We start from the raw sequence: 18,610 nt of genomic DNA, 5'->3' as shown, positions 1-18,610 counted from the left end.
TCTTTAAGTTTATTCCGTGCACTGTCAAGAGCTTCATCAGATTTGTCGTGTTGTCGGTCTTGGCAGCAATTATCTTGTCAAAAATATGTTGGCATCGAGCCTGGTGAAATGTAGCCACACTCTTGATCTTTTCCACATCTTTTACATCTATGGGGGTTGGGACGCATACACACTACAGTCTCACGTGCAAGCGTAACTGGCGTAAACTAGTGTTTTTCCTTGATGTCTAAACGCAGCCAATCACTTGCACTTTTAGATTTGGGCACATCTAGCATGCTACACGCTTATCACTGACGGTGATGAGATTAACCCTTTAGGTATCAAAATTTGGTACCGAACGACAATACATTTTTGATACTCGATTGTTTAGAGGCAATTCGGTCGGTGCCTAAAATGTATCAAACTCGATACCCAGCCCTAGGTCTTTCCTTTTGCTATATGTATAGAATAACCAATAAAAGCAAGCTGGCTCAGGCTTGGATGCATAGAACTGTACAAGACATGTCATGGTTGGGCTGGTATGGAGTTTTATTGAGCAGCTCTGACCTGGTTTGTAGTCTGCACTGGGGGGGCGGGTTCGGCAGTGCTGGGAAACTGTGTGTGGGGACCCAGTTTCCTTTCCAGGAAAACCTCCTTGGTGCAAGCGTAGCACCACACTCTCAAGGTTGTCAGATTCACTGTCAGGTTGTGCCTTGTCTCCTGCAAGAGAAATTCACTGGGCTTAGACGGACATCTATTAGTCATATACATGCAAAATGATGCATCTTAAAATGCAAATATAAAAAAAGGATTTTTCCTAAAGCACAAATTTCACATTCAATTGATTTTGAAAAAATACACATCACACAATTGCGACAACAAACCAACATACACGCAGTATATCATTATCGACCAATATTATTGATTATCACCATTTGTCTGAATTGGCGGATATTGGAAAAAATAAAATTCTAAATAAATTCAAAATTCAAACTAAGCCAGTGTTTGAATGTAGGCTACTTAACATTGTCCTACAAAACCATAATGCAGTGACTACGCTAACACTGCAAATTAGAAAAACGTTTTTTGACTGTCCAGACAAACGTGGATAATAACAGTCTCACTATGTTTTCTCTGTATTTGAGCATAGTTGAGCCAAACACATCATGACAGGACAGATCATATTCTATAATTTCAGTCTGTGGAGCGGAGGGGGGCGGGGCCGGTCTAGAATGTCGCACGCCCGGTCCCCAATCGGCCTGATGGGGCATGCGAGGGATAAAGGCGGCCGGTGACGACGGTTCGAGAGAGAATTACGGGCATGTCCGTCATGTGTGTTTATGTTTGTGTGTTTTGGTTTAAGTTTTCATTAAATTATTATTTATACTGACAAGCCAGTTCTCGCCTCCTCCTTGCCCATCTTAACCCCCTTACACAGTCATAACTCAATTTTGACAAAATGTGTAGATTGGAGATTTATTGCGAACACTGTAACTACTGTAACTCACAAAACTCTGAAAAAGATAGAAGGCAAATAAAGTGTAGACCTCTTTGTTTGCATCACAATCCTACAATGCAGCAGAAAGACTCAACAGAATTTAGGCAAAACAAAAGTGATAATGTATCAGGGGAAGTAGGGAGTGGTGGGGTGAGGCCTTGCCACACACACACACACACACACACACACACACTAAGGGGTCTCTACATTATTTATACGTCTGGATTGGCTTTCACTGCAGCCTTCTGTAGTGGTGGTGGTGCAACTGCAGCCAGACAGATGCTGTTAAAACATTTATGAGAGCTGCGCCAAAATACAAACCCAGCCAAAATCTGCCACTCATCATTTCATGATGGATTGGATGTAATATACGCCCATTTCCATTTGAGCTCACAGACTGAGTGACTTCATAGAAAACTCTTCTGATAAACATAACAAATGCACTCTTTAAAATTGGCAGTCTTCATTCACATGTTGAACAGCAATCATTGTTTATACTCCAAAAATGTTTTTCTGATATGATTGAACCAGTTTATATTTGTCTATTAATGACTGTGGCAGGGCGGAGCCAGACCGTGACTCTTGATCAGCCTAATTAGGGACCGGGTGTGCAGAATCACTGTCTGGCACTACACTCCGCCCTACCACAATGACAATTGGATATAATAATGACTTTGCGTAGAACTGCAAAAGTCACTCATGTACAGGCAAGACCATACCTCAGAACCTGTACATGAGATTACTTCCAGCTCAGAACAGATGTTACATCCATGAGTTTGATTTCTCTGCTGTAACGTGAGCTTATTCATGAGGCAGCACTGTGATTGTATGGAAGTGTTCCTTCTAATGAATAATGTAGAGAAACGCTCAGAATCTACAGATGAACATGTGTACTGTCCTAACAATCATAACTCATATACCTCATTTTTGTGACGAGGTTGTTCAACTTTTGTTTTTAAACCGGAAGAACGAAATGGCTCAATAAAATTTGTGTGTGGGGGGGGAGGGGGGACTTTGTACCCTCATCAATAAACATAATGAGTGCTAGAATTGTTTCAATGATGTGCAACCTGTAAATTTATCTTAAAAAAAAAAAAAGACCCTTAAAAGACTTTTACATAGTATTGCATTTCAAGTGTTTCACAAGTGGTGGTTGGGGGTTGAGGAAGGCAGAGAGATTCAGTCAATAATCACAGATCGCTTAGATCACAGAGAGAAAGAGACAAGTTAGTGAGAGTGAATGAGACCGCATGTATAGACAGCATGTCTCTCTTTCAAATTCTACTGCAGATCTTTGATCTTCTTCGCACAGATCATTCTCTCTATCTGTTTGTATCACTCTCTTTCCCTTTCACAACTGTGATTATAAATCACTCATTAAAACTTTAATTTTACTCTGCTGGATTAACACAGCTGTCTTCGGTCATCATAAATCAAGTCATTGTGGGAAGAATACAATGGAAAAGTTAATCCGGCATGTGTGATAGTGGCTTTTTTATTGTTTATATCAGAGTTTAATTTAGACTTTGAATTTGACTACCCACTATGTGCATTTATGTTTGCTCTTTTGCTCATCTAATGTAGTTTTGAGAGTCATTGTGGTTTTAGGAGCGTGTATTTTGGGTTGAAAATCTCAAGCACGTGTTGTTCAGAAAGGAAAAAGCTACAAATAGACCTAAAAAAAAGGGCAAAGGGGACAGGTTTATTTATGCAAATCAATGAAAGTGAAGCGCTGCCTGAATTGATCTGTGCAGCGGTATCAGCGGCTCGTGATACAAGATGGCTGCCACGTGCTGTGCTCTTCTGTTGACTAAGCAGTCTCGTAGTCACACTTTAATCGTGTTTTGCTTCCCATTATAACTACATAAAACATGCTACATGACTATAAGGAAGGATTACATCAAGAGGCATGTAGGTGATATAAATAGAATATATACTAGGGATGTGCAGAAGTAAGCAATTAATCAAGTTATCATTCAGCATTAAATATTCGACTAGTAAAAACACTACTCGAATATTGCACTTTGATTTTCCTTTGTGCCTTGCCATGGACAACTTTAAAACTGCTTTTCTCACTTCAATCTTGCCGTTAGTTCTCCCAAAAAGAAAATGTTGCCATTATTTGAAGTGATTGAATCGTTCCATAAGACTTGAATAATGAGTTTTCCATGTGCAAGTTTTCATTTTTGAATCTAGATCTTCTTATTTATGAATAGTGAAAAACTGGTTTAAAAGTTGAAGGTGGAACTTAAATTCTACATTTCAAGTAATCGATTATTATAATTATTTGTGTATTAGAGTACTCAACTACAAAAATACTAAATGCCCATCCCTAATATATACTCCTCTCTCGCTGTTAATAGCATGCCAGTGATTACCCGTTCTATGTGCCATAGGTTGCTGACCCCATGAAATAGGCTTCCATTTTGAATATTAAGTCTATAACAAACTTAAGGTTCGTTCTCATTGCCTGGATATCTGAGCAGAGCTCTAGGCTCTGATGATTGGCTCAAGCAAGATAAACAAGGCATTCCTCATTAATACCCACCAATGTCCTGCTAGAGGAACCCTGCTGGAGATGCTTTATTTAATGGGGGAAATAAATGAGGGGCTGGATTTTGTTTACTGCAAGAAATGTAGGTTATTATGCTGCAGTTATATTCTCTCTGCAGGTTTAACACACATACAACCACAAAAAAAGAGTGCTATGAGAGGAGTGTTATGGGGTATTGGTAATGGGTAATCAGAAAGAGAGGTTTAATGGGAAGGGAGATCCCCAAATTTAGAGATCGGATCAGCTCTGCCCGTCTAAACCAACACATTCATTCAACCAACACCACAAATCTAATCAAAGATCAACATTTTAACACTATAAGGCTTTATATATAAATATATGATCACAGATAAATAATTATTGTACTGACAGAAATGGTAGAAAATGTACAAATGAAAATAAGATGAGACCTGAGAGTGGATGGTGCTGTGATCTTCATGCGACTCCCCACAGCCAACATATGAACAGCCATTCTGAATGAGAGAAGAATAAAAGATTATAATCAATAAGAATTTCACTTGTCACCATTCATAAGAGCTATTTTTCATCCAGACAGACAGTCAGTCGGTAGATAAATATATTTAATTGATCTTAAAGGTGAAGTTCAGGTGCAAAACTGCAGCTACATACTATGGTAAAAGCATCTAGGTACACTGAAGATGACTTACTTCTAGACAGGCCCAAAGGTTTGGCCCCCAGACTTTACAGTCCTGACACTGACCCTGAAAAAAAACATATTGATTCCTTTAAGTCTAGTATTGAGTTTAATTTAACAAATATCCACTGAGCAAAAAAATAAATGCAACATGCAATAATTTCAGTTACAGTTCATTTAAGGCAATCAGTCAATAAAAATAAATTATTTAGGCCCTAATCTATTTATTTCACATGACTGGGAATACAGATATGCATCTTTTGGTCACAGATACCTTAAAAAAAAAAAAAGCTAGAGGCGTGGATCAGAAAACCAGTCAGTATCTGGTGTGACCCCCATTTGCCTCATGCAGCACGACACATCTCCTTCTCATAGAGTTCATCAGGCTGTTGATTGTGGCCTGTGGAATGTTGTCCAACTCCTCTTCAATGGCTGTGCGAAGTTGCTGGATATTGGCAGGAACTGGAACATGCTGTTGTACAGGTCGATACAGAGCATCCCAAACATGCTCAATGCGTGACATATCTAGTGAGTATGCAGGCTATGGAAGAACTGGGACATTTTCAGCTTCCTGGAATTGTGTATAGATCCTTGCGACATGAGGCTGTGCATTATCAAGCTGAAACATGAGGTGATGGCGGCAGATGAATGGCATTACAATTGGCTACAGGATCTCGCCACGGTATCTTTGTGCATTCAAATTGCCATCGATAAAATGAAATTGTGTTTGTTGTCCATAGCTTATGCCTGCCCATTCCATAACCCCACCGTAACCATGGGGCACTCTGTTCACAACGTTGACATCAGCAAACCGCTCGCCCACACGATGACAGACACGCTGTCTGCCATCTGCCGGTACAGTTGAAACCGGGATTCATCCGTGAAGAGCATACTTCTCCAGCGTGCCTGTGGCCATCGAAGGTGAGCGTTTGCCCACTGAAGTCAGTTATGACGGCGAACTGCAGTCGGGTCAAGACCCTAGTGAGGATGATGAACATGCAGATGAGCTTCCCTGAGACAGTATCTGACAGTTTGTGCAGCAAGTCTTCGGTTGTGCAAACCCTCAGTTTCATCAGCTGTCCAAGTGACTGGTCTCAGACGATCTTGCAGGTGAAGAAGCTGGATGTGGAGGTCCTGGGCTGGCGTGGTCTGCAGTTGTGAGGCCGGTTTGACGTACTGCCAAATTCTATAAAACGACGTTGGAGTTGGCTTATGGTAGAGAAAGTAACATTCAATTCTCTGGCAACAGGTCTGGTGGGATTCCGGCAGCCAGCATGCCAATTGCATGCTCCCTCAAAACCATCTGTGGCACTGTGTTGTGTGACAAAACTGCACATTTTTAGTGGCCTTTTATTGCCCCCAGCACAAGGAGCACCTGTGTAATGATCACGCTGTTCAATCAGCTTCTTGATATGCCACACCTGTCAGGTGGATGGATTATCTTGGCAAAGAAGAAATCCTCACTTACAGGGATGTAAACAAATTTGTGCACAGCATTTGAGAGAAATAAGCTTTTTGTGCGTATGGAAAATTTCTGGGATCTTTTATTTCAGCTCATGAAACATGTGACCAACACTTTACATGTTGCATTTATATTTTTGTTCAATGTTCAATTCAATCATATGCCCAAATAAATTTTGGCACACAGCCCAGCAACATATACATACGAAAACTGTATTGATTAATACTACAAACACAAGCCACGAAAATGTATTCTGTTGAAGTACAATTTGCATTTGTAGTATATTTTCAAACGTTAATAATGTATAATGCATCCACATTATTTTTCATAAGCAGCACTGTTTACAGCCTAAGAGCTTTGTAAGGAGATGGCAGTGCATAACAGAGCTCAACAGTGCCCACCCACTTTTTCAGTTGACAGTTTTTCAGTCAATTCAGATATATACAAATATCTAAGTAGTTTGAGATAGAGGTTTGACTGATGGTGGATTTTGCCGATATCATAACTAAGGTGGTGTAAAAGGCAGATAACAAATTAATCTGCCAATAGTTTTTAAAATTGACTTCTAGAATGTTAAGCCATGTTCACAACGCCAGCAACTTTGTGGCTTGGTGTCGCTACACTGCGATCTGTGTCACCAGTGGGTGTTCCTAATATTTGTCGCTGTAATGTTATTGGAGGACTGCAAATCTGGTCACAGCTTTTTGAAAATTTGATCACGGATGAGAACTAATACCGGTAAAATTAAAATATCATTACGATTTGACAAAGAATCAGTTCTTTTATCTCTAAAACAGTATATTCTGCAGTTTAGAGTGTTTTATAAAAAATCTAATTTATACTTGCTTTTAGAGAATAGAGCTTGAATATAATATATTTTGTATTTACTGCACTCGCAGAATTATAACCAAGTAAAAATAATACACTTATATACAAAATACTCTTAAATATAAGATACATTTTCTTAAAGCAAATCTAAATATCTTATATGTTGCTTCTCAAGTAAATGTATCTTGTTTTAAGGATTTTTTTTATTTATTTAAATGGAAAACAAGACAAAAACACTTGATAACAATAGGATTTTTGCAGTCACAGTGAATTTCTTTACTGAATTAATCTTGATAAAAAGTATTTTTTTCTCTTTAATTCAGTGAATGTCATTTAGAGGTATTTTTAAAAGATGATTTTGTCCTCTTTATTGTTAGTTAGCACGTTTAATACGGGGCTCAAGCTGAATAATCGGTTAAGAGCTAATGATTAATCGTTGCAATAAATCATTTTCTAACGTGATGTCGCTGGCGGTGTGAACGGGGCTTTAGCCTTTTCTTACAATGATGGGAGCAGACACAGAGGTTACAAGGGGTGTAACGATCCATTGACCTGGATTGATACATCGATCTAATAACCAACGATACAATAACCAACGATACAATATTATCAATACAATGCATAAAAATAGATATAGGCATAAAGATGCAACTGTATTTTAATACTCTCATGTCAGCCACGTCCGTACGCATTTTCATTATGCGATGAAGCAACCTTATTACATACACTTTATATACACAGAATATGTTTTTAATTTGGGACAAGGATGTGCAAAGAATCTGTGAAGCCAAATTGTGCTACGCTATCTGTGCGCATATGGGCCCTGAATCGATATAAGGTCGTATCGTGATGAAATGTCTGATTTACACCCCTAACTAGGGCTGGGTATTATTCAAAAAATGTCAATATCTATACGACATATTGACTTGGTTACCGGTTCCTACACAATACCAATTTTATGAAATCTGTTTAAACAAGATTACAATTATTACCTCAAAAAAACTTTGTAAAAAAAGTAAACAAACTGAAAAAATAAAACCAGAATCAAAGATTCATCTCCTGAGCCTTCTGGTCTCCTCATGCCAGGGTCGACAGGGGCAGAGGCTATAACATCAATGTGAAGAGGGAAAAAAACAAACAAGAGAGCTAAACTGTTAATTCAGCCAACCCTAAGGATAAGTACGGTTTAACAAGATAACTAGTTTAGGACTATGTCACCGTGCGCAGAAACGTTAATTTAACAAGTACACAACCTTGGGTGTCGTGTCCCAGTGCCGCTTCATTCGTCAGTAGTTTTGGAGGAGGACTCGTGTGGTGGGCATGTTGAAGGAAGCTCTGTGGCAGGACGCTGAGAGGATGACAGCACCGGTTCTTGCAGTCGAAGACTTTATGCTCTTTGAGTTTATTCCGTGCACTGTCAAGTTCTTCATCAGATTTGTCGTGTTGTCGGTCTTGGCAGCAATTATCTTGTCGCAAATATTGCATCACGAGCTGTTGGCATCGAGCCTGGTGACATGTAGCCACACTTTTGAACTTTTCCACATTTTTTTACATCTATGGGGGTTGGGACGCATACACACTACAGCCTCACATGTGAGCCGCGTCTCTGGGCGTAAACTAGTGTTTTTCCTTGATGCCTAAACACAGCCAATCACCGGCACTTTTAGATTTGGGCACATCTAGCATGCTTATCACTGATGAGATTAACCCCTTAGGTATCAAAATTTGGTACCGAGCGACAAGACATTTTTTGATACTCGATTGTTTAGAGGCAATTCGGTCGGTGTATGTATATATATATATATATATATATATATATATATATATATATATATATATATATATATATATTAGTCTCCAGATTAAGGATTTTAAATATACATATATGAGGTTTTTCTTATTATTCACAAGATATGAAGTTGAAGATCCGATGTATGTGCTGACCGAGCACATTTCCAAATAGTTGCATTTTTCTTTTCACGTTATTGATGGTTTTTGTTTTTGGCACCATTCGGAGTAAACTCTGTTGTGTGTGAAAATCCCAGGAGATCAGCAGTTATCATCCATGCGATTAACTAATCAGCCAATCGTGTGGCAGCAGTGCAGTGCATAAATCATTCAGATACAGGTCAGGAGCTTCAGTTAAAGTTCACATCAACTGTCATAATGGGGGAAAATGTGATCTCAGTGATTTGGACTGTGGCATGATTGTTGGTGCCAGACGGGCTGGTTTTAGTATTTCTGTAACTGCTGATCTCCTGGGAATTTCACACATCAGTCTCTAGAATTTACTCCAAATGGTGCCAGAAACAAAAAATATTCAGAGAGCGGAAGTTCTGTGGACAGAAATGCCTTGTTGATGAGAGAGGTCAACAGACAATGGCCAGACTGGTTCGAACTGACAAAGTCTACGGTAAAAAAAAATTTTTACTTCCAGAACCCGACAGTTGCATCTATTAGTGACTATGGAAATTATGCAATATCCAAAATAAGAGATCATCATTAGTGCCTATTAATCTGCACCATTTTTAAGAATTTATGTGTGACTTGTTATTTTGCTAGAGTTAGTGGAGACTCACGTGAGACTTCTGTATGAGTTCCTCCTTGGTGATCTCCCCCACACACTCCAAGTGTGGGCAGTCATTGCTCGACGCACCTGGCATCACTCTTTAGAAAAGAGAGAGATAGAGATGAACACTACGTAACTAATAAACATAAGTTACATAATCAACATATTTTTTCAATAGTAGCCTGTTTATGCTGTAATCAACTCTAGAAACCTCTTAACATTAGAAACCGATGTGGCAGGTTGAGGCCCTGCACCTGTTTTTAACACATAAGCAACCTTCTCATTACTCTTAGCAACATCATAATACGCAACTAACACACCCTACAATGGCCTGGTCCCAGAGGACACACTTGATATAGACTTGCAGTCGTGTCTGGCTTTTGTTTGTGTGTCCATGAAGTTCATGAGACTGTAGGGTGTCTCATGTCATTTTACAGTTCAAAAGGGTATTCAAGCACACCCAAGGTGTCCTTTTTTGCCAAGACTGCACTGGAGCGGACAACATAACGATCTAATACCTTACAGTCCATGATGCGCTATTATGTAATTTCAAACAAACATCTGAATGCTCAAGATTTCACAGATACTAATGCAAGGTCTTAACCTGGACACATACATTCACTATTATGTAAAAATCTGCATTCATTTTTAAGTGGCAAGGTCAAATACCAATACAACCACTTTCTGGCCTTGGCTAGAGTAGAGCTTGATCAACTACATCAGAACTTACAAATGTCTAAAATCACATTTCAACCAAGGACAAAGGAAACTAATGCTTGAACTTGACCATCTAAAAAGGCTCTCAGAATGATGAAAGAGTGCTTCCATTTCAGTCTTCCATTTCCATTATAGATATAGTAGTACTCGGAGGAAATTAGCAACATAAGAACAAAAATGGCAACTAACAATATTCTTTGTGATGGTGGTTTTAATGGGTGATGCAATTCTAAAATTAATTTAGAGACGCAACTTCTTACAGAGTGTTTTTGGATGATTATAGCTTGCTGTGCTAAACAGTAAATAACAGTTAGCATGGTAAAAAACAACTGCAAGAAATGTCACTTCTTCAGTGCTTTAGGTTTAGTCTTTTTATGCACTGTTGTTACAGCAAAGAACTTCATTAGCAATACATTTCAAGGCCATCTGTATCGAACTTTAAATCCTCTGCTTACCATATTTGTGAGGGCCTGTGGAGAGATTAACGTTTTTTGCTGATTCTGTCTGACACTGCTTAAATACAAAAGAGTCCATTATAAGAGTCCACTTTTGTGTGTACATTACAGCATATGTACACACAATATTATCTTGCAGTTCTGCACTTTTGAATGTGTAGTGAGGATCGCCCTGGAGCACTCCGAATACACTGAAGCGTGCCATTCTGTGTTCAGGATGTTCATAAGCAGTTTCGTGCCGCTCTGTATTGGAGCTTTTCTTATTTCTTCCTTTGATAGTTTTGTGCAATAAGATGTCATAGTTATTTAGCTTATTTATTTGTTGAATATCAATTAATCACCATTAGGGATGTCACAATTATAACAGTTGGCTGACGATTAACTAAACAAATAATTGCGATTATGACGATTAATTGTCTGTTTTAGGGCTTTCATGATTATGTTGATTAATATTCATACAAATTGTAACACTTTTGTCTAAGATGCATGTTTGCTTCCCAAACCTTAAAGGAATAGTTCACACAAAAATGTAAATTCTCTCATTATTTACTCACCCTTATGCCAACCCAGATGTTTATGACTTCCTTTCTTCAGCAGAACACAAACAAAGATTTTTAAAAGAATACTTCAGCTCTGTAGGTCCATACTAGTGTTGTCAAAAATCCAGTACTTTGGTACCAAGTTGGTACCAAAATAAAAAAGATGTAACTCTACCACTGATTCTACAGTACGGGGCACTCACTCAATCCAGTATTTTGCTAACATTTGAGCATGTGCTCTGTTGCTCCTTTAACACTGACATGTACAACTAATCAAATTAAAATCGTGACACAGCCTAGTGAGATTTTTAAACTGTGAAATGATGCAGTCTCAGTCTGTATGAGCTTAAAATAAATGTGTGAAGCAGACCGCTCATACACTGGAAACTCCACAGACTATGAGAATCATTCGTGTTTTATGAGAGATGACAGAGCAGAGTAATCCACTCTGAAGTGTTATTTTTATATAATTTATCAAATAAATAACTCAATTTGAGCTTTAATGATCACAGTGGGCCATGTAGTGAACTGTTTATCCAGAGAAGTTAAATTTCCGTCAAAAATACATGTCAAAATAAATACACGATTCATAATAAAAGCTAAATGCCTGAAATTGAACAAATGGCAAAATAAATATATTATAAATGTATTGTAAAATGTAATCCTCACTGTAGAAATAATAATAATTATTATTATAGTAAAATAATAATAATTAATAATGATTAATGAATGTAATAATAATAATAATAAAAAATTAAGCAATAAATCACAAGCAAGAGTGATATTGAATGTTTGATAAAAATGCAATGGTATGTTGATATGTAATTGCTCCATTTTTTAATTGTTAAACGTTTAAGGAAACATGTTTGATTGGACACCATTTTGATAATGAAATGAAATTTAACTTTAAAATATGGAATTCTGGAAAAAATTATAATAAAAAAAAAAGTAAAAAAGGATTTTGGGAAAAAATAAAACAGATTTAAGTAGGGCCCAGCTTAAAAACAAACAAGTGTTAGAAACACTTGAAGGAAACATGCATATCATTTAATTTATTTATTGTTCAATAGCACATTATCATATTAGCAAATTATTTCTGTGGTACCGAAACTGGTATAGAGAACCATAAAATTTCACTGGTATCGGTACTGACGACTGAAATTTTGGTACCGTGACAACACTAGTCCAAATAATGAAAGTGAATGAGTGCCAAAATGTTGATGCTCCAAAAAGCACATAAAGGGTGCATGAAAGTAATCCATATGACTCCAGTGGTTAAACCCATATCTTCAAAAGTGATTTGATCATTTTGGGTGAGAAACAGACAGAGGTGGAAAGTAATGAATTACAACTACTCTCATTACAGTACTTGAGTACATTTTTTCAAAATTGTTATACTTCAAGTATAAATAAATAATAGTAATTTTACTTGAGTTGAGTATTCAGCTCCGTTACACTTATTTTTCACCACAGTTACAAAGTACAAAAAAAAAACCTTAATATTTCTGAATGTTTGGGTAGAATAAAGTTATATGCGCTAAATCTGTTTATAAACTAAAACGCTGTGTGCAGCACAACAGAAGCCGCAGGGCACATCAGCTTTCAAAAACTGCCGCTGGTGTCTTCTCTTCTCTAGCTTCTCCAATACTTTCTGCCCTGTCACTATTCAAGAACTCTAATACTGTGATTTTCAGCATATTTCATTTTATTCTGGAAAGGAGCGGTTCATTCAGGTACGAGGAAACCGTCTGAACACGTATAACCACCGATCAAACTTCACTTGTTTTTCAGACAGGCAATGTTTTAATAGTGTCAAACATTAACACCATATAGCTTGACATATGTGGGGATATCTTGTTTACTTGTTAGTACATGTCTAAAAAAACGTTTAAATACCTTAGAAAAATACAATGTCAATAGTGTCGGAAATTAATGTGGATTTGGGGGTGTAACCGTATTGTAATCAATTGAAATTTAGGAGTTAGTATTGTGGTTCGTTATAGCACATGTAATGTATTAATACGCAATAAAGAAAAAATATAATACAAAATATAATTCCTACAGTATGTAAAATATTGTAACGCAACTTCTAACAATGCACGGTATTGTATAATAATTTAGTGTGAAGTATTATGATGTAATCTACTGAAATAAATTTGAATGCAATATACAGTAATGGTCAGGCCTGTGTGAGTGACGTCACTCTAGTAACGCGTCAGCATAGCCAGAATCTTCGCTATGCTAGTTAGCAACTAGCTGCTACCTGTCACGCACATACTACTCAACAGCATTTCCTACAATTATGAACCTTTTTTATTTTTCACAACCACAAGAACAGCTGAAATCCCCGCAGACACTAACTGTGTCTTAATGTGTAAGAAGCGCTGACTGATAGCGTGTGAATGCGGCGCGCTAAAGCTAAAGTCAGAGCGAGCACATCATCTGACAGCTCTGCCGCTGCATCACTTCAAATCACAACAACACCGTTATAACAGCACACAGTCAATGCATACATTCGTATTAACACGAATAGATAGAACCAATCGAATGTGTCCGATAAAAAGAGCATACATCTCACATAGCCGCTGATATAATTTTAGCTCACCTCTAGGGAAATGCACGATGATCAATCGATTTTCGCTTCTGATGCGCTGATGACGATAACGGCTAGTAAAAGACGTATTTCAGCTTGTCAGCTACATATCTGTAGTATTGTTCTGTTTGTAGATAGCGGGTTTTCAAGCGACTGGAATTGGACACTGTAACTTCAGGCTGGAGCCACATGAAATGACACTTTCAAACGGCTTCTTCCGGTTGTGCGTCGCTGAAAGTGAATGGGAGAATTAAGCAGCATCGATGGCGCCTCCTAGTGTCAATACACGGAACGACACACAAATGAGCATTTATCCCAAGGCCCAGCCCTGGCGCCCCTGTGTGACCACAGTAATTATATTTTATGATTATTTCATATATGTTTACTATCACAGGATATATATACATTTCTTTGGGTGGGTTTTTTTTTTCAAGAGAAAGAAGTGCTAAATTCAAACAAATAAATACTAAATCACATTGATTTTCTGTGTGACAATGGTGAATTATCAGTATTCCACATGAATGTACACATATTATACATGCTATTTCTTACTCAAGGTGGCGCTGTTGTTTCAGTGATTTGACTTGATTTACATTTGACATTGCTAACTAACGTAGAAACAATATGGAAGTAAACTATAGCAAGTGTAACACATGAAAAGTATGATATGACCAGTGTTGGTTAAGTTACTTTAAAATAGTAATCAACTAGAAATTACAAACATTTTATTTGAAAATGTTACACTTTATTGAAAATGTAATCACTTTACAAATCACTTTAATTTTAAGTTACTTTCTAAAACACTTTTCCGCTCAACAAATTCAAAATAATGTCTATATTTATTCCTTGTTCATTGTTACAACTCTTACACTCACACCTCGCATTTCTCATGACTCATTAAACATGCATGACCATCAGAACTGTTACCTTGCTGGTTGCGCTCATGACATGTGGTGCTGATGCATTGCGGGTGACCTCAGTTTAAGTCCCGGCTCATTAGGTAATAAAATAACAATTCAATTGTATTAATAAAATTACATGTATTGCCTTGTTAAATGTACTATCATTTTTACCATATCTGTTAACTACCCATTAAAAACTGTATTTTACAGTTTACTTGTGAGGTGTCAAATTTGAATATGCACAAGAATCTTCAGAATCTCGCAAATAGCACAACACTGCTGTTATGATGCTCTGTTGTCAAATTTTGGCCAGCAGTCCCCATTCACTTTCATTGTTTGGAAAAGAGCAGCGTGAACATTCTGTCTAAAATCTCCTTTTGTATTCCACTGCAGAAAGTCATGCAGGTTCGGAACATCATGAGGGAGAGTAAATGATAACAGAGATTTCATGTCAGGCTGAACTTTCCCTGTCCAAAAAAATACAAGGTAACCTATTATCGTGTGCTTTTATTTTGTAATTTGACTCTGTTACAGGAAGTGTGTTCTAGATTCGCGCTCTCACACACACAGGTGTCGTACTGAGTAACAGAGGGCAAAGAGAGAGTACTAAATGTGAGTATTAAAAAAGTTGAGTACTTGCTTTCTGTTTTGTCTTCAATTTGTAAATATAATTTAATCTATGTCAGATATGATATTACTGATCATATAACACAAGAGTTAACCTTTAAGTCAAGCCCAGCACACCCCTACTGGGAGTGGTGGCTTAGTTTTCATTCAACGTACATCAACATACTGTTTCTTGTTGTAATCGTTCAGTGATTTTAACTTAGCATTGGATCATGTCGTTAACATGGCCATTTTCAACCTTAATTAGTCTGGTCATGTTCAACATATCCATGAATGGCACAATGCCAGCTTGTTTTTGATGGCTGAGCAGCAATATTGCATGTTTTGGACTGTTCTTCATAGAAGAGTACATTATACTATTGTTATATTAATTTTATATAATACATTTCTGTGTCTTTGTGTGTGTTGATCCACTGAATCAACACATAGATGTCATAAACACCTTTGAATCAAGTCATACACATGTGATGTGTGTTTCTATAGGTTGTTCTGGTGAAGTGGAGAATGAGCATTAGTTGAGATTCATCCAAACTCAGAGGGATTATGGCATCATGACCGAGGACGTGTTTAGAAGCTTGCACACTTCCATGAAGGTGGTTGCCTTGCGTTTTGTGGACCTGCCACTGTCAGTCTATTACTCTCTCCCACTGGTGAGCAGACCAAGAGAAGATATAAATAGAGGTGTCAGCCTTTAAATCTTGTCTTTCAAGATTTCTTCCCATTTGACACCCTACACCTCTTCTTAAAATATTACTTTAATTGAGTGTTTTCAAAATACACAATATTTTTCCTGTATGTAGTGGATGATTTATTGAGTTTGTCAGCAAAATTGCTTGTAGGCCTCAGTGTGAAGTGTTTCAGATTTTGAATTTGAAGTAAAAATTGACTCTCAATTGCATTGGTTTATTGATGTCTTTGCCTTTGATTGCTTTAAAAGGTTTCAAATCTATACACTGAAGGCTTTTACATAACAGGGGCTAATACTGACAGGCCATTGTGTGCTGATGAGTAAGAAAACAAGAAAGCAAGTTGTAATAGCATTGTAATAATACAATTTATAAAATTATTATTATTATTATTATTGGTAAATATTTCAATATATGAAAATAGAAATATATTAAATGAATATTCTGGGTTCGATACAAGTTAAGCTCAACTGACAGCAATTGTTGCATAATGTTGATTACTAAAATTAGTTTTGACTCGTCCCTCCTTTTCTTAAAACAATAAAACATAAAACGAAGTTACAGTGGGGCACGTGAATGGGGCCACTCGGTAAATGTTACAGTTAGTGCTGTCAAAGATAACGTAAAATTTGTTTAACGGCTCTAATATTTTTAATGGCGTAAACGCGTAATACGACACTTTGAATAAGCGAGTCAATTCTCACAAACACCGCTAATGTCACATGCATTGACCATCGGGAAAACAGATGGTGGGAGACCTTGTGCTGATACCTGCACCAAGCATTTTATCAATGTAGCACAGCAGTAGAACATGTCTGCAAAGCACGGATAGAGCTCCTAACATTGTAACATTGCAGTGGATGCATGGCGCGGTGCGAGCGCTAGCCGATCATCTGTGTTCCACGACTGCTACCGAGTCCTTGAATAATATATAACACGTGAGTAAGGGCAGCCGGTGGAGTTTCTGGTGCCCCCTAGGGAGTTGGTGCCCCATGCAGACTGCTAATATGCGTATAGGGATCTGCGGTACTGATTACCAGCTAACGGAAACCCTGCTGCTGTCTCCAATGGTCTGTAACAGCGTCTCTGTTTGATAGTGCACTAGCCAATGCAGAATTTGGAGACACTGCTGGAACCCTGCAGGTAATCTACACTGTCAAATCCCATTTAATCCCACCGGTCACAATTGTAACTGGGGTCTAAAAGGAGATATTGATGTATGAGTTGTCAATTGTAAATGACGGTGCAGACCTTTTTGCATGTCTGTCAAAACTCCATATAAAGAAGCAAATAAATCCTGTCATAATACACTTACAACTGCCATAATTTGTACTTAATTTGAATTGAGTTGTTCTGTGTTCATTTTCTGTTGTTTAACTCTGTTGGTGGGGTAGGTTTTGTGTGGATGACTAAAAAATACATCTGGATGAAGCATATTATGTCCACTCATGTTTACAGTGGGTACGGAATGTATTCAGACCCCCTTAAATTTTTCACTCTTGTTATATTGCAGCCATTTGCTAAAATCATTTAAGTTCATTTTTTTCCTCATTATTGTACACACACATCACCCCATATTGACAGAAAAACACAGAATTGTTGACATTTTTGCACATTTATTAAAAAAGAAAAACTGAAATATCACATGGTCCTAAGTATTCAGACCCTTTGCTGTGACACTCATATATTTAACTCAGGTGCTGTCCATTTCTTCTGATCATCATTGAGATGGTTCTACACCTTCAGTTGAGTCCAGCTGTGTTTGATTATACTGATTGGACTTGATTAGGAAAGCCACACACCTGTCTATATAAGACCTTACAGCTCACAGTGCATGTCAGAGCAAATGAGAATCATGAGGTCAAAGGAACTGCCTGAAGAGCTCAGAGACAGAATTGTGGCAAGGCACAGATCTGGCCAAGGTTACAAAAACATTTCTGCTGGCCTTAAGGTTCATAAGAGCACAGTGGCCTCCATAATCCTTAAATGGAAGACGTTTGGGACGACCAGAACCCTTCCTAGAGCTGGCCGTCCGGCCAAACTGAGCTATCGGGGGAGAAGAGCCTTGGTGAGAGAGGTAAAGAAGAACCCAAAGATCACTGTGGCTGAGCTCCAGAGATGCAGTCGGGAGATGGGAGAAAATTGTAGTAAGTCAACCATCACTGCAGCCATCCACCAGTCGGGGCTTTATGGCAGAGTGGCCCGACGGAAGCCTCTCCTCAGTGCAAGACACATGAAAGCCTGCATGGAGGACTCCAATATGGTGATAAATAAGATTCTCTGGTCTGATGAGACCAAGATAGAACTTTTTGGCCTTAATTCTAAGCGGTATGTGTGGAGAAAACCAGGCACTGCTCATCACCTGTCCAATACAGTCTCAACAGTGAAGCATGGTGGTGGCAGCATCATGCTGTGGGGGTGTTATTCAGCTGCAGAGACAGGATGACTGGTTGCAATGGAGGGAAAGATGAATGCGGCCAAGTACAGGGATATCCTGGACGAAAACCTTCTCCAGAGTGCTCTGGCCTCAGACTGGGCCGAAGGTT

General features: G+C 38.1%; 1 protein-coding gene and 1 pseudogene across 1 annotated transcript in view; one reads left to right on the top strand and one right to left on the bottom strand.

The window, feature by feature from the left end:
• Window positions 1-14,069, bottom strand: part of usp33 (ubiquitin specific peptidase 33) — a 48,531-nt gene extending 34,462 nt beyond the window's left edge. Inside the window, 5 exon segments of the mRNA XM_052133477.1 lie at window positions 547-699; window positions 4,442-4,504; window positions 4,700-4,753; window positions 9,556-9,643; window positions 13,862-14,069. Of these exon segments, the coding sequence (XP_051989437.1) occupies window positions 547-699; window positions 4,442-4,504; window positions 4,700-4,753; window positions 9,556-9,639 (354 nt within the window). The 5' untranslated portion in view covers window positions 9,640-9,643; window positions 13,862-14,069.
• Window positions 14,070-14,971: 902 nt separating this feature from the next.
• LOC127649677 (mitoguardin 1-like) overlaps window positions 14,972-18,610 on the top strand; it is a 30,021-nt pseudogene continuing 26,382 nt past the window's right edge.

This window comes from Xyrauchen texanus, chromosome 9, assembly GCF_025860055.1.
Source record: "Xyrauchen texanus isolate HMW12.3.18 chromosome 9, RBS_HiC_50CHRs, whole genome shotgun sequence".
NCBI classification, from domain to species: domain Eukaryota; kingdom Metazoa; phylum Chordata; class Actinopteri; order Cypriniformes; family Catostomidae; genus Xyrauchen; species Xyrauchen texanus.
The sequence above is the reverse complement of the archived record's forward strand: the minus strand, read 5'-3'. Positions and strand labels throughout refer to the sequence as shown.